This window comes from Euphorbia lathyris, chromosome 5 (assembly GCF_963576675.1).
Source record: "Euphorbia lathyris chromosome 5, ddEupLath1.1, whole genome shotgun sequence".
Taxonomy (NCBI): domain Eukaryota; kingdom Viridiplantae; phylum Streptophyta; class Magnoliopsida; order Malpighiales; family Euphorbiaceae; genus Euphorbia; species Euphorbia lathyris.
The window spans coordinates 32,044,590-32,060,173 of NC_088914.1; the positions used below are offsets into that span (position 1 = coordinate 32,044,590).

The 15,584-nt window shown below is 40.5% G+C and overlaps 1 protein-coding gene across 1 annotated transcript; it reads left to right on the forward strand.

Moving 5' to 3' along the window:
- The first annotated feature begins 13,635 nt into the window (after positions 1-13,635).
- LOC136230651 (UPF0481 protein At3g47200-like) lies at positions 13,636-15,319 on the forward strand. The gene has a single exon (XM_066019787.1). The coding sequence runs from the start codon at positions 13,739-13,741 to the stop codon at positions 15,071-15,073; it is 1,335 nt and encodes a 444-aa protein (XP_065875859.1). The 5' UTR covers positions 13,636-13,738; the 3' UTR covers positions 15,074-15,319.
- Positions 15,320-15,584: the final 265 nt, after the last annotated feature.

Sequence of the window (15,584 nt, forward strand, 5' to 3'; positions counted from 1 at the left end):
TTTGATTTATTCTACTAATGTGTTTGTTCAATGTTGAGTTAAAAATTGCTTACAAGACATAAGGATTAAAAGGCCCAAGCCCAATACAAGAGTCAAAGCCCAAGTCAAATTATTCAAGACAACTCGGCCCGCGAATGTCAAAACGTTGTCGTTATGGACAAAACGCAACTCAGCGGAAGAAGGATCTAGAAGACCTTCAGGGAACAACTTCGGAACGAAGCTGCTGAGTTGATTCGACAAAGCGTACAAGACAGCAGCTGGCTAAGGAAAACTTCCAGACAAAGTGTTTTCACTTTGGGTAAAGTTCAGACGACACAGTATGCTGTCTAGTTGACATTACCATAAATGGAGAGACACTCTGCCGAGCTGACCAAAAGCTGATCGAGGACAGAAGATACTCAAATCTGATTGGCCGAGAGCTCTGAGCAAGTCAGGATGACAACGACAGGAAGCTGTTTCCCTCCAACGGTTATTTCGAAATTCGAAATGACCGATGTCCAGACGTCTCTATAAATAGAGCCATCAGAAGCTTCATTCCACACAGAACTTGATCAAGCCATTACGCTGACCAAATTTCTACGCAAGTTCTGCAAGCAAAAAGCAAAGCAATCTTACACTAAATTTCATATCTTTTGTGTAAAAGTCTAGAGTGATTATTCAATCATCTAAGGTGTCTTAGCAATCATTGTTTAGGACAAACACTTATCATTTCTAGAGATTAGAAAGGAGAGGCTGAGTACTCGGTTATAGTACTCAGCGAGAGATTAGGATTGAGTAGAGGTATAGAGGAAGGTACTCTTGTTATACTCAGTTGCTAAGATTGTAAAAGGTTTGATGCTCTACCGTTAAAGAGCTCAGTAGAGAATTCGAAATCTCGGAACGTGTTCCGGGGACAAGACGTAGGCTTGGAGGCCGAACCTGGATAAATCTACTGAGTAACATATTTCTAACCTTTAACTCCTTATATATATTGCTTGCTTAAATAACCAAAAACTGACCAAGTAAAGAGGTCAAGCTGAGTTGTGCGCATCGAACATCTGAGCTCAGGAATAGACTCTAAGTGATATATCCTGACTCAAGTTAAGAAACTGACCTAGTCACCAGTTGACTAAGCCAGTATCTTGCTGTGCACTCAGCGCCGCTGTTAAAACCTTTTCTCTTAAGAAAAGAAGTCTGCCCTAAATTATAAAAAAAGTTTAAATAGTTCCTAACCCCCCTTGGAACTATACTTGTAACGTTATAAGGGACCAACAAGTGGTATCAGAGCTTAAAAGCTCACTGTAAAAGGTTTAACCACCTTGAGCTGATCCCTACTGTGGGCGAAAACAGCACTCGGTTTCTCCCAGGAAACCAAACAACTCAGATCTTACCTGAGTGGCTGTCCATTACTCGGCCTCCCCTATTCTTCGGGTCTAACTATACCTTCTGGAAGAATAGGATGAAAAATTTCATTCAGGCTACAAACATGAGTGCCTGGCTATCTATAGTCCAAGGCCCATTTGTACCTGTCGAAGTTGTGGCTGGCCAAACAGTTGTTAAAGCTGAGGCCAAATGGACAGAGGATGATCTCAAGAAGCTACAAAATCATACTTCGGGTATAAATATGCTTCACTATGCGCTCGATGCTGCAGAATATAATAAAATCTCAGGTTGTGAGTCGGCGCAAGAGATCTGGAAGAAGCTGGAGGTCACCTACGAGGGAACCAATAAAGTAAAGGAGTCCAAGATGAACCAGCAGATGAGACTGTACGAGCTGTTCGAAATGAACAATGATGAGGGTATATCTGACATGAATGCAAGGTTTACCAACATCATCAATGAGCTCAAGAGATTTGGGAAGATCTTCACTGAGGAAGAACAAGTCAAAAAGATACTCAGGAGTCTTCTTAAAGACTGGCAAGCAAAGAAGACCGTTGTTGAGGAAGCTCAAGACTTAACCACCTACAAATATGACGAACTCATCGGCTCGTTGCTGACCCATGAGATATCAATGAAAAACTTCGAGGTGAAGGAAAAGTCTGAAGACAAGAAGCAGAAATCTCTTGTCATGAAAGCTGACTCCACTGATGGGAGCTCAACAGATGATGAGGAGATGGCTATGTTCACAAGGAAGATGAAAAGGCTGTTCAGAAAGAATGACAAATATTCTAAGAAGCCTTACAGAAAGTTTGATAAGTATAAAGCTGAGTCCAGCGACAGCAAATACAAGAAAGACAACTCAAAGCCCATCACATGCTTTGAATGTCATCAAACTGGCCATATCAAGTCAAGCTGTCCCACGCTGAGGAAGGATAAGAAGAACGGCAAAAAGGCAATGGTGGCTACATGGAGCGACAGTGATGAGTCTTCATCAACAGAAGTTGAGGCCACCGAGTCAGCGAAGATTTGCTTCATGGCTGACGAACTTGCTGAGCCGTGCGTCTCTGAGCATACTGACCCCTCCATTGCATCTGATGATGAGGAGCAATCAAATGAGGTAATATCACTTTCCCAGCTTAGAAACGAAATGGGTAATGCCCTGAGTGACCTCTATACACTTGTTAAGAAGTGTAATAAGAAAATTAGAGCACTCAGCAGGCACTGTGACGAGGTTGAAGAGGTCAAGCTAAGTGACCTCAGATTCCTTCTTCAGGACAACTCAACTTTGCATGATAATATGGAGATCATACATAAGTCTGTCTCTGAAGTCCAATCAGATTCAAAGAAACTGAGAAAGGACATCACAAATATCCAGAACCAACTAAAGGTTCAAAACAAAAGAAATATTCCTCTAAATGCTCAGTACCGAAGTACTGGTCAGCAGAGATGGAATCCCCAGCGGAATGTCCAGTGTGACTTCTGTGGGAAGAAAGGACACATCACAAAGGTGTGCTGGCACGCTCAGCACTGGGGTGCTGACCAGTCAGTGAGAAATCCTAAACGGAAGGTCAGCTGTGACTTCTGTGGAAAGAATGGTCATACTGTCCAGGTATGCCGCCATAAAATAAAATATGATGCTTTACCTGTTGAACCTAACAAGCAAGGACCCAAAAAGAATTGGGTACCTAAAAGTAACTAGTTACAATGCAGGTAAGCCTGAGGTGTGCTAAGAAGTCAAAGATGTGGTATATTGACAGCGCATGCTCGAGGCACATGACTGGTGATGAAACTCAGTTCATCATATTTGAGCGTAAACGAGGAGGAAGCGTAAGTTTTGGAGACAACAAAAAGGGTAAGATAGTAGGGTCAGGAACCATCGGAGGTAATCCTACTATTGAGTCAGTCTCCCTAGTCAGCGGACTCAAATATAACTTACTCAGCGTAGCTCAACTATGTGACAATGGGAGAAAAGTTATATTTGATGCTACTGGATGTAAAATATACGAAGGAAAAACAAATGAGTTAATTTTAACTGCCCCTCGGATTGATAATGTCTTTATGCTAGACTTAGAGAAAAAGTTTTCAAAAATTGTATGCTTAGTTTCAAAGGAAGAAAATTCCTGGCTATGGCACAGGAGACTTGGTCATGTAAGCATGGACCTCCTGGCCAAATTAGCAAGAAAGCAATTGGTTGAGGGACTGCCTGAACTTAGATTTGAAAAAGATCAATTATGCCACGCTTGCCAAGCTGGAAAACAAACCAAACAATCTTTTCACAGCAAAAACATTGTCTCAACTAAGCGTCCGTTAGAGTTACTACACTTGGATCTCTTCGGTACAGTCCAACCGCTGAGTCTGGGTGGAAGAAGATTTTCCTTGGTCATTGTAGATGACTTCTCTCGGTACACTTGGGTCATCTTGCTGAGTAGCAAGGATGAGACCTTTGAGACATTTTCAAATTTGGTTAGAAAAATTGAAAATGATAAAGACCTAAAATTGGCTCACATCCGAAGTGATAATGGTGGAGAATTCAAAAACCAAAAGTTTGTTGAATTCTGTGAAGCCAGCGGCATTGACCACAATTTCTCTGCTCCTAGAACACCTCAACAAAATGGGGTTGTTGAAAGGAAGAACAGAACTCTGGTTGAAATAGCCAGGACAATGCTGGATGAGCATAGGCTTCCAAAGTATTTTTGGGGAGAGGCTGTTAACACAGCGTGCTATATTCTTAATAGGGCTCTAGTTAGACCTATATTAAAGAAAACCCCCTATGAACTTTGGAAAGGACGAAAGCCTAACATTGGATACTTTCGTGCCTTTGGCTGTAAATGTTTTATTTTGAATACCAAAGATAGCTTAGCAAAGTTTGACTCAAAAGCTGATGAGGCTATCTTTTTAGGCTACTCAACAAACAGCAAAGCATACAGAGTTTTCAATAAACGAACTCAAGTTTTAGAAGAGTCAGTACATGTTGAGTTCGACGAGACTAACCCTGCAGGTAGATACCAGCCACTGACCGAGGATGATCCACACTCAGCACCCGCTGATCAAGAACCAGCTGCTGAGTCATTCACTAAAAGGCTGACCAAGAGTAAAAGTGAACCTAAGATTGTTTTCACTAACCAGTCTACTTTTGCAGAGATTGTTGAAACACAGACAGCACAAGACATCAATCTACCTAAAGAGATAAGGATTCCAAGAGGGCACTCAGAGAGTGCAATCCTTGATTCTGCTGGGAATACCCTGATGACGAGGAATCAACTGAGGAGGTACCTCAGCAATGTAGCCTTCGTCTCAGTTCAGGAACCTAAGAACTTCGCTGATGCTGAGGAAGATGAATTCTGGATGAGCGCAATGCAAGAGGAACTTGACCAATTCAGGAGAAACGATGTATGGGAGCTAGTGCCACATCCAAGGAGTCAGAAGACCATTGGAACAAGATGGGTCTTCCACAACAAGCTGGATGAGCAAGGAAACGTAGTCAGGAACAAAGCAAGGCTTGTAGCTCAGGGCTACAGTCAGCAAGAAGGTATTGACTACGGTGAGACCTTTGCCCCAGTGGCAAGGCTAGAGGCCATTAGGATTTTATGTGCATATGCATCTTACATGAACTTTAAACTGTTTCAAATGGATGTTAAAAGTGCATTTCTTAATGGAGTTATAAACGAGGAAGTTTATGTTAATCAACCTCCTGGGTTTGAGGATCCTAAATTCCCAATCCATGTTTATAAGCTCAAAAAGGCTATGTACGGCCTCAAGCAAGCACCACGTGCTTGGTATGAGAGGCTGACCAGTTTCCTGCTGACTAGAAACTATGTCAGGGGTAAAGCTGATACAACCTTATTCATTAAGAGAAAGGGTAAAGATACCTTGCTGGCTCAAATATATGTTGATGATATTATTTTTGGTGCTACTAATGAGTTAATGTGCAAGGAATTTAGCAAGCAAATGCAGACTGAGTTTGAAATTTCTATGATGGGAGAACTCAACTTCTTCCTTGGACTTCAAATCAAACAAGGAAAGAATGGCATCTTCATCAGTCAAGCTAAATATGCCAAGAAGATATTGAAGAAATATGAGCTTGAAAATTGCAAGCCAATATCCACTCCTATGGGCACTGACACTATCCTCTGTGCTGACGAGAATGGTAAGTCAGTAGACAGCAAGTTATATCGAGGTATGATAGGCTCTCTACTTTACTTAACAGCAAGTAGACCGGACATTCAGTTCTCAGTATGCTACTGTGCTAGATATCAATCTAACCCTAAGGAATCTCATTACATAGCTGTGAAAAGAATCCTTAGATATTTGCAAAGCTCAGTGAACGCAGGTTTATGGTATCCCAACACTCATGGTTTTACACTCGTTGGATACACTGACGCTGACTATGGTCGAGACAAGCTAGAACGGAAAAGCACCTCTGGAGGATGTCATTTCTTAGGAAGCTGTCTTGTATCTTGGTTCAGCAAGAAGCAGGCATCAGTAGTCTTGTCTACCACTGAAGCTGAGTACATTGCTGCTGGTCACTGTGTTGCTCAAGTCCTATGGATTAAGCAACAGCTTAAAGACTATGGTGTTCAAACAAAGACAATTGAGGTCAAATGCGACAACAAAAGTGCAATTGATCTATCAAAGAACCCAATTCAACACAGCAGAATGAAGCATGTCAGCATAAGGCATCACTTCATTAGAGACCATGTACTCAAAGGGGAGATAAAGCTGACCTATGTCCCAACGGATGAGCAGCTTGCGGATATCTTCACAAAGCCACTGGCTCGTGAACAGTTCAGCATACTAAGAGAAGCCATTGGTATGTTTAATCCTCTTCAGTAAATTCCTGTTCTAAAATGTAAATTTATGCTGAGTGAATTACTATGCTGAATGATTTATGCAAATGCATGCTGAGTGATTGTTATGCTGAGTACTTAACACAAAATACACATCAATACTGAGTCAATATGCACACCGAGTAGAAATCTTAAACTGAGAAATCATCCTTTCATATGCTACTGACCACTCAGAATCCAAAATGCTTAGTATTCTAAACGCTGAGTGTTAGATCCGTTGCATTAAATGCAAAAGCACACGTATAGCCACCTAGGATGACGTATGCGCCGAATGTGTCATAAAAGTTAGGATCCTTGTTGGTTGACAATCCCAAGGCAAAACTGACACATGGATTCGATAAGATCCACTCTTCACCGCTATAAATAATGGGTAAATCCCCATTCTTTATTTTCTTTACACCTACCGAATTCTAAGGCAAAGCTTTCTCTCTAAAAACTCTCAAAGCTTCCCAAACTTGTTCTGAAACTATGACTAAAGTTTCCGTCAACATCTCCGGTGCCGGTCACCCTAAGACCAGCTCCGATGAACCCTCCAGGCAAACTTCTGTGCCTGAAACTACCAAGGTCACTACGCCGAGTAAAGGAAAAACTGGGCAAGCTACCTCCTCCAAAGGAAAACCGACCAAAATCAGAACCTATACCAAGGTTTTTGATAACATTAGCGAATGGAAAGTGGACTTCTCACGATGGGTTTCTGAGAACTTCGTGACATCCGAGCAACCCTTCTGCGAATGGATATCGAAGAATGGGTGGACAGAACTGTTCTCTATTAGGGATCACACCTATCCTGACCTAGTAAGGGAATTCTACAAGAACCTCCAAGTCGCTGATGATAACCAGGACTATCTGGCAACAGTAGTAAGAGGGAAAACAATTTTCATCAATCCCACCTATTTGGCGAATTTGCTGAAGTTGAAAAATGAAGGAGCAAAGCTGAGAAGATCTGGAGATCATGACGGTACTGGGTACGAAGTCACCTTCTGTAAACCTGAAGGCCACTCAGGAGAAGTCTCCAGTTCCTCTATGGGTCAGCACCAAAAGATGGCTCACTATCTGCTGACCTACTTCATTTATCCTAAGATCAACTGCACCACCTCAGCAACGAACTTTGAGCAATGCTTCATATGGCATATGCTGACATACAAACCGATCAACATGCCAATATTCCTGATTGCTGGGTTCCTACGAAGCACTGGAACTCTCAGGCTGGGCTCGCTCATCACCAGGATCCTCATTGATCATCAAATAGACCTGACTGATGAAGTTAAAGCTAGAGGATCTGAAATCACAGCTGCTTCGCTGAGGGCTTTGAAGTTCAATCAGCCCCTAAAGAAAGCAAAAGCTACTGCTGCTGGTGAACAACAAGCTGAGGACACAGCTCCAAAGCAAAGGAAAAGGACAAAGGCTCCAGCTGCCCGCAAGAGGAAAGCTGTTGAGACTCCTTCAAAGAAGGCTGAGCCTCAGGCCAAGAAGCCTAAGTCAGCTGCTGAACCAGGTCAGGAGAGACCTAAGTCAGCTGAGAAAAGGAGCAGGCAAGATGAGCCTGAAACTGAGGAAAGAACAGATGCTGATGTGCAGCCTCAAAAGAAGCAGAAGTCTTCTACACTGACTCCCATTGATGCTATCCCTACTGATGTTGTTGTGCCTGGTGATTCTCACTACACACAGTGTCTAGGAACTGTAGCTGTGCATCAAGAAGATGAGGTGCATCTGGACAATCAGTTCATTGCACAAGTTGAGGAAGAATTGGATGGGGAGGATGAAGAAGATGAGGAACAGGGAGAAGAAAACAGTGATGAAGCTGACTCCGAGGAGACAGCTAGTGAGATTGAAGCTGAGCAAGCCAATATTGAGTTGGCTGCTGGAGAAGAACAAGAACATGACCAACACAATGTTGATCAAGTACAAAAACAAGCTGACCAGCTTAATACTGATCAAGAAGCTGATCAAGAAGAAACTTCTCCATCTCACTCGGGAGAGTCTATTCAAGCTGACCCTCCTCCTCGCAGAAGAAGACTAGTTAAGGCAAGTCAGAAGTCAGTAATTGACATTCATGTCCAACCACCAACTGTCCCTGACTTTGTCATTCAGAAGCCGACCCAAGACCCTTCTAAACTGAAGCTGAAATTTTTTAGAAAACAACCAACCACTACTCCATCGGCTTCCCTTGAAAAACAAGCCTCTGTTTCTACACCAAAGGAACATGCCGACCTGAATGCTTCCGCCAACTCAACAAGTCAAGTTGAGTCAATTCCTGTAAATGCTATCAATCCAAGCATTGTGCTGACTCAAAACATTCCTGCCCCAGTCAGCACAGACAACATCAGAATTACCTCTTCTCCAATCAACATATCTGCCGATCAATCAACTCTACCAGAAACTCAAGTGCAGATTGGAACCACACTTCCAGTCACTGACCATGTGATTCCACTGACTCCTCTTCCAACCGGTCATACTGAGACAACAGGGCAAGTTAATGAAGGCACTCTTAGCTACTTGCATGCTACCGAGTCTGGAAAAAGAATCATCGACTCGGTGCAAACATTGATCAAAGACCTTCATCAATCCACTCAACCTGCTGCTGGGTCTTCTACTGCTGAGACAACTCAGCTCTCCCATGTAACCCAGTTTCTCAACGAAGTTAAGGGATTCAAGGACTTGCTGAGTGTCATCGTTACCTTTCAAGCACAGCAAGCTATGCAGGATTCCATCGCAAAGCTGGCTGAGATCCAGCTGATAATAGTTCAACATCTCAACGCTCTTCAAGAACAAGTTCAGACGTTGTCAGCTATGAACACACGCTATGCAACTTCTGATGAAGTAAAAATGCTCTTTGCTCAGCTTCACACCGAGCAAATCAAAACCAACGAGCAAATGGTCTCCTATTCTCAGTGCTCAGTGGAGCAAATTGGTGAGGCCGTTCGATTGCTGAACTTGAACAAACAAGAGATGCATACTGATGCTATGAAGCAAAATGAAATGATGTCTATCACCAGACAAACCTTCAATCACATACGTCACACAAATATTCAGCGTCAATACTATGACACATCCTTACTGAAGACTTTTCATCAAGTCATTACTGGTCTAACTGATGCACTTACCTGGATAGGTAAATCTCAAGCTTTCATAGTAAGCATGATCAGCGCTGCTGAACTCAATATACCTGCCGAGGTATCAGGTGATGGAGTTGCAATTTTTGATGGTGTCAATGAAAGCGCCGATAGACTTAAGGCGCTGTCCACAGAGCTGACAAGAGCCGTCCTTACCGACGCCTTTAGGATACCTCCTCCTGATGCTGACAAAACGGGGGAGAAAGAACAAGCTAGAACACAGCATGAGCATAGTCAGTCTAAGCAAAAGAGAAAGAAATAGAAATTAGGCTAGCTCAGTTATGCTATGTGTTTGTAGTCTCTATGTGTTATGTTTTTTTTATCTTTTGCTGTAAACACTGACTACTTCTAGTAATATCAAATACTTGCATCTGTTTATCCAAAAACTGAGTTATGAGTTATTATCTATGATGCTGAGTATTAAATCATTATGTATCTTCAATAACATCAACCATGTTTAAATGCTTATAAAACTTGTTGATTGTACCCAATACTGATAACATGTTTGACATTGACTTGTATGTGTATAAAACATTGTCTTATAAAACTCATTGAACAACAAATTACTCAGCGCCCTCTGAATGATAAAACCTTCCGCTTAAACACTGAGTAAAATAGAATATGTTCCATGAGCTGACCTATATCTGAAAACTGACCTTAGACTTACTCAATTAAACCTTCAATTGTTTAGAGTAAAACTAAGTCAGTAGCTCAACCCTTACGGGGGAGTTTGCTAAGTTATATTAGGTCAACTATCATGGGGGAGCTCAATACTGAGTTCTTCGCTGAATAGTTTTGCCAACATCAAAATGAGGGAGTTTGTTGAAACACCTTTCCACATAATTTTGATTTGACAAAATTGTTTAAGTATAATTAAAAACATATTCTAAACACACTAAGTTTAAATGCTTTGATTTATTCTACTAATGTGTTTGTTCAATGTTGAGTTAAAAATTGCTTATAAGACATAAGGATTAAAAGGCCCAAGCCCAATACAAGAGTCAAAGCCCAAGTCAAACGATTCAAGACAACTCGGCCCGCGAATGTCAAAACGTTGTCGTTATGGACAAAACGCAACTCAGCGGAAGAAGGATCTAGAAGACCTTCAGGGAACAACTTCGGAACGAAGCTGCTGAGTTGATTCGACAAAGCGTACAAGACAGCAGCTGGCTAAGGAAAACTTCCAGACAAAGTGTTTCCACTTTAGGTAAAGTTCAGACGACACAATATGCTGTCTAGTTGACATTACCATAAATGGAGAGACACTCTGCCGAGCTGACCGAGGACAGAAGATACTCAAATCTGATTGGCCGAGAGCTCTGAGCAAGTCAGGATGACAACGACAGGAAGCCGTTTCCCTCCAACGGTTATTTCGAAATTTGAAATGACCGATGTCCAGACGTCTCTATAAATAGAGCCATCAGAAGCTTCATTCCACACAGAACTTGATCAAGCCATTACGCTGACCAAATTTCTACGCAAGTTCTGCAAGCAAAAAGCAAAGCAATCTTACACTAAATTTCATATCTTTTGTGTAAAAGTCTAGAGTGATTATTCAATCATCTAAGGTGTCTTAGCAATCATTGTTTAGGACAAACACTTATCATTTCTAGAGATTAGAAAGGAAAGGCTGAGTACTCGGTTATAGTACTCAGCGAGAGATTAGGATTGAGTAGAGGTATAGAGGAAGGTACTCTTGTTATACTCAGTTGCTAAGATTGTAAAAGGTTTGATGCTCTACCGTTAAAGAGCTCAGTAGAGAATTCGAAATCTCGGAACGTGTTCCGGGGACAGGACGTAGGCTTGGAGGCCGAACCTGGATAAATCTGCTGAGTAACATATTTCTAACCTTTAACTCCTTATATATATTGCTTGCTTAAATAACCAAAAACTGACCAAGTAAAGAGGTCAAGCTGAGTTGTGTGCATCGAACATCTGAGCTCAGAAATAGACTCTAAGTGCTATATCGTGACTCAAGTTAAGAAACTGACCTAGTCACCAGTTGACTAAGCCAATATCTTGATGTGTACTCAGCGCCGCTGTTAAAACCTTTTCTCTTAAGAAAAGAAGTCTGCCCTAAATTATAAAAAAAGTTTAAATAGTTCCTAACCCCCCCTTGGAACTATACTTGTAACGTTATAAGGGACCAACAGTGGTTTGGGTTTTAGATATTTCACTACCTTCAATTTAGCATTATTAGGTAAACAAGGGTGGCGTCTTCAGTCATTCCCGGATTCTCTTGTCAGTAAAGTATACAAAGCTAAATATTATCCAAATGGGGATTTTCTAACTGTTAGGCTGGGTCACTCACCTAGTTATATATGGCGGAGTATCTGGAGCTCTCATTTTTTACTTGAACGAGGAGTCAGATGGAAAATTGGAGACGGTCGAAGGATCAATGTATGGAAGGATCAATGGTTATGGAATGAACATTATTAGAAGATAACCTCACTTATGACTGAAAGGATGGAGGAATTGATAGTTAGTGACCTATTTATTCCCCGCTCCCTTGATTGGGATATGGAGTTACTTTAGGAGCTTTTCTCGGAACAGGATATAGCTGCCATTTGTAGATCAACTGTAAGAACGAGAGGTGGATCCGATAAAATCATTTGGCATGGTTCTAGAGATGGCATATATTCTGTTAAGAGCGCTTACAGGCTGGCCACCACAGTGCTAACGAATGATGATGATCTGCGAAGAGATGGCTCTTGGGAAATAATCTGGACCGCTGTTATCCCGTATAAAGTGAGGTTCTTTTGCTGGCGGTTATTACGTGATTGTGTTATTACCCGAGTAAAAATCAAGAGTAGAGGAGTTAACATTGATGATGCCTGTATTTTCTGCTCGCTCGACATCGAGGATGTATGGCACTTATTCTGGCTTTGTCCAAAAGTCCAGGAACTATGGAGGGAGGCGGGCCTATTTAATCCAATTTCGGCTGCTGCTGCAGATACAGACAATTTTTTCGACTTATTTTTTTCAGTTTTGCAGGTCCGCAGGAAAGCCGAGGATGGAGAAATTTATGATGATGCTCTGGTGTTGGTGGAAGTCCCGCAATGATTTCCTCTGGCGGCAGGCGAGAGTAACTGCTACTCAAGTTGTTATAGGCGTTATTCGATGTCTTGCGGATTGGCAAACAGCGTAGAAACAAAGAATTATCTCGAGCCACCGCTCCTCCACAAGGCCTTGCGATATTCAATGGCATCGTCCCCAAGCACACTCGATGTCCTGCTGTATGGACTACAGCTCCTTTACTATTCTTGGTTTGTCTGGTTGCAGCGCTGCAATTAGAGGCTCGGACGGTGATTTCATCATTGCTCGAACGAATCTTATTGACAGTCAAATGGAGAGCAGGGAGGGAGAGACGTGGGCACTGCTTCAAGCATTGGAATGGGCGATCAGTCTCGGCTATTCCAATGTTATATTCGAAACGGACTCTCAACTGACGGTTCAGGCTATTCACTCACTGCAGACTGATTTCTCGGAGTTTGGCGATCTTATTTCTCAATGTCGATCCCTACTATCGGCAAATAACAGATTCTCTGTCCGTTTTCTTAGAAGGCATGCAAATAGTTTAGCCCATGGCTTTGCAAGGGCGGCTTCTCAACATGTCAGGCCTACAACTTTTAACACATTACCGAGTTCTTTTCCATTATCTCTACTTGACTACTGTCCTATTTTGATTTATTAATGATATTATCTTTCAAAAAAAAAAAAAAAAAAGAAATAACTATTCCACACTTATATAAGACAGAGTAAAGAATTGCATCATGAAATTTCAAATTTCTAAGAACAGGTTTTAAAACATTTAATTAAAAAATAATAAAAATATCAAAATCTACTCTCAGGGAATTAATCAAGCTGTAAAAATGAAGTCAAGTGTGCATATTTTTTTCTTTAACATATACAGGTATCCCATCACATCACAGACAGCTCCATTATAATTTTTTTTTTAATTATTCTGCAATTAATAGAGGAGAAAGTGTTGCACTCTTAAATAATTTCCTTAAAACAATGTATTCTTACAAAATTAAATAAGCCCCCATTAATTTTTTTTAGGCTTAATAGTGAGTCCAAAAAAGTTACAAGGTGCACTTTTAATCTTTCCATTTAGATAATGATACGTTTTATTTTAAAAAAACGACAGTAAATAAAACGATATAATATTACCGATTCGTTTTATTTTAAAAAATTCTCAAGTTTATAATCGATATTCAAAATATATGTTTTGAAATAAAAAAACCCGGTGATTCGGTGTCTTCAATACGGGTTTCTTAATCTTTTAATATGATTAAGATTAGCAATACAATGTTCTTTAAGAAAAAATTAAGTTTTGCCCTTTAAATATATTCTGATACTAAACATTATTGTGTAGAAAAATCACAAACCCCTCTTGAGGCATCAACAAGAAGTAAGATGGAGGAGACAGAGTTCATCGTTGATCTAGAGCTGCTAAGCTCAATGCAAGAAAGAACAAAGAAACAACCCAAATTGTTAACCAGTTCAGCTGCTCAAAGACGTTGCTCCATCTTCCGAGTTCCTCAAAACATTAAGAAACTTCACCCCAGGTCCTTCATACCTGAAATAGTTTCAATTGGTCCTTACTACCATGGAGAACAACACCTTCAGATGATCCAAGAGCACAAATGGCGATTTCTCGGAATCATTCTTCATCGATTAAAAGACTTCAACATCGATCTAAGCAATTTCTTCAAGGAAATATCAATCCAAGAAGAGGAGATCAGAGCTTGTTATTCAGAGAATATTGACAGATACAATACTCGTGAATTGATTCAAATGATGATTCTCGATGGTTGTTTCATCATCGAGCTTCTTTGTGTTGTTGAAAAGATAATCAACCCCAATCCAAATGATCCTATCTTCAATCTTCCATGGATTCTGACTTCTTTAACTAGAGATCTCTTAAGGCTTGAGAATCAAATTCCGTTCTTTGTTCTTCAATCTTTGTATAAGTTATCAATTCCAGAATCCATGGATGTTCCCCCTTTGCAGGAACTCATCTTAGAACTGTGCAAGTATTCCGTCGCAAGATCTATCGACGAAATCCAACTCCGTCGGAAATATAGAAACATCGAAGCCGAACACATACTCGATTTTTATCGCTCCACTTTCATCCCTCTATCCGAAAAACAAGACACAGATGCATCATCAAAATACAGAGATCCATTTGAGTTGATTCAACCTGTGGAGAAGCTCCGGGAAGCCGGAATAAAGGTCGAGGAAAGGAAAGGTAGTGAGAGTTTTTTGGACATAAAATTCAGAGAAGATGGAGTTCTTGAGATTCCACGTTTGGTTACAGATGATATGATGAGTTCGTTTATACTAAATTGCATAGCGTTGGAACAAAGTTATAAACATCGGACAAAGCACTTCACGTCTTATGTTGTATTCATGGGTTGTCTGATAAACACAGTTGTTGATGCTGGATGTTTGAGGGATGAAAAGATCATTGAGAATTTCTTTGGAACTGATGAACAAGTGGTGAAGTTCTTCAATGAGGCAGGAAGAGATGTTACTTTTGACATTGAAGAGACATATTTAAGTGAGGTGTTTAAGGATGTTGATAATTACTATAGGAATGTTTGGCATGTTAGATGGGCTGAATTCAAGTATAACTATTTTGGAAGTCCATGGATTTTCTTGTCAGCTTTTGTTGCTTTCTTCCTTCTTCTTCTTACCATTCTTCAATCCTTCTTTTCTGTGTATTCATACTTCAGTCCTCCTAATTAATTATAAATCCTTGTATTGGGGTATTTAAAATTACCCAATTTCTTATGTGTTATGAAAAATCCGCAGCGCAACGAAATGTTTAACAAAGATGAATAAAATAAATGATGTAAAAATTTGCAATGGTTCGATGATGTGCCTATTATATGGACGAATGATACCGGAAATAATTCCACTAGAGAACTGAAAGTGGTACAAAAGAAATGGAGAAAACAACACTAAAAAAACTCTTAACTCCAACACATCCAAAATCTCACGATTCTCTCGTATAGAATATCTCTCAAATGGCATTAAGTTGTTAATTTCTTGATGCCTCAAACATATGCTAATGCATAGTTTTTATAGGAAAAAAAAATACATGTGAATGGGAGAAAATATCACATATGAACAACAAAAAAAAAAAAAGGCTAAAGTGATATTTGACAAAGTCGTCGGTGGTCTAATTTCAAAAGTACATGTTTTGAATTTCAAGTTATTCATACAAATTTCAACCTTGATTTGAAATCAGGACGAA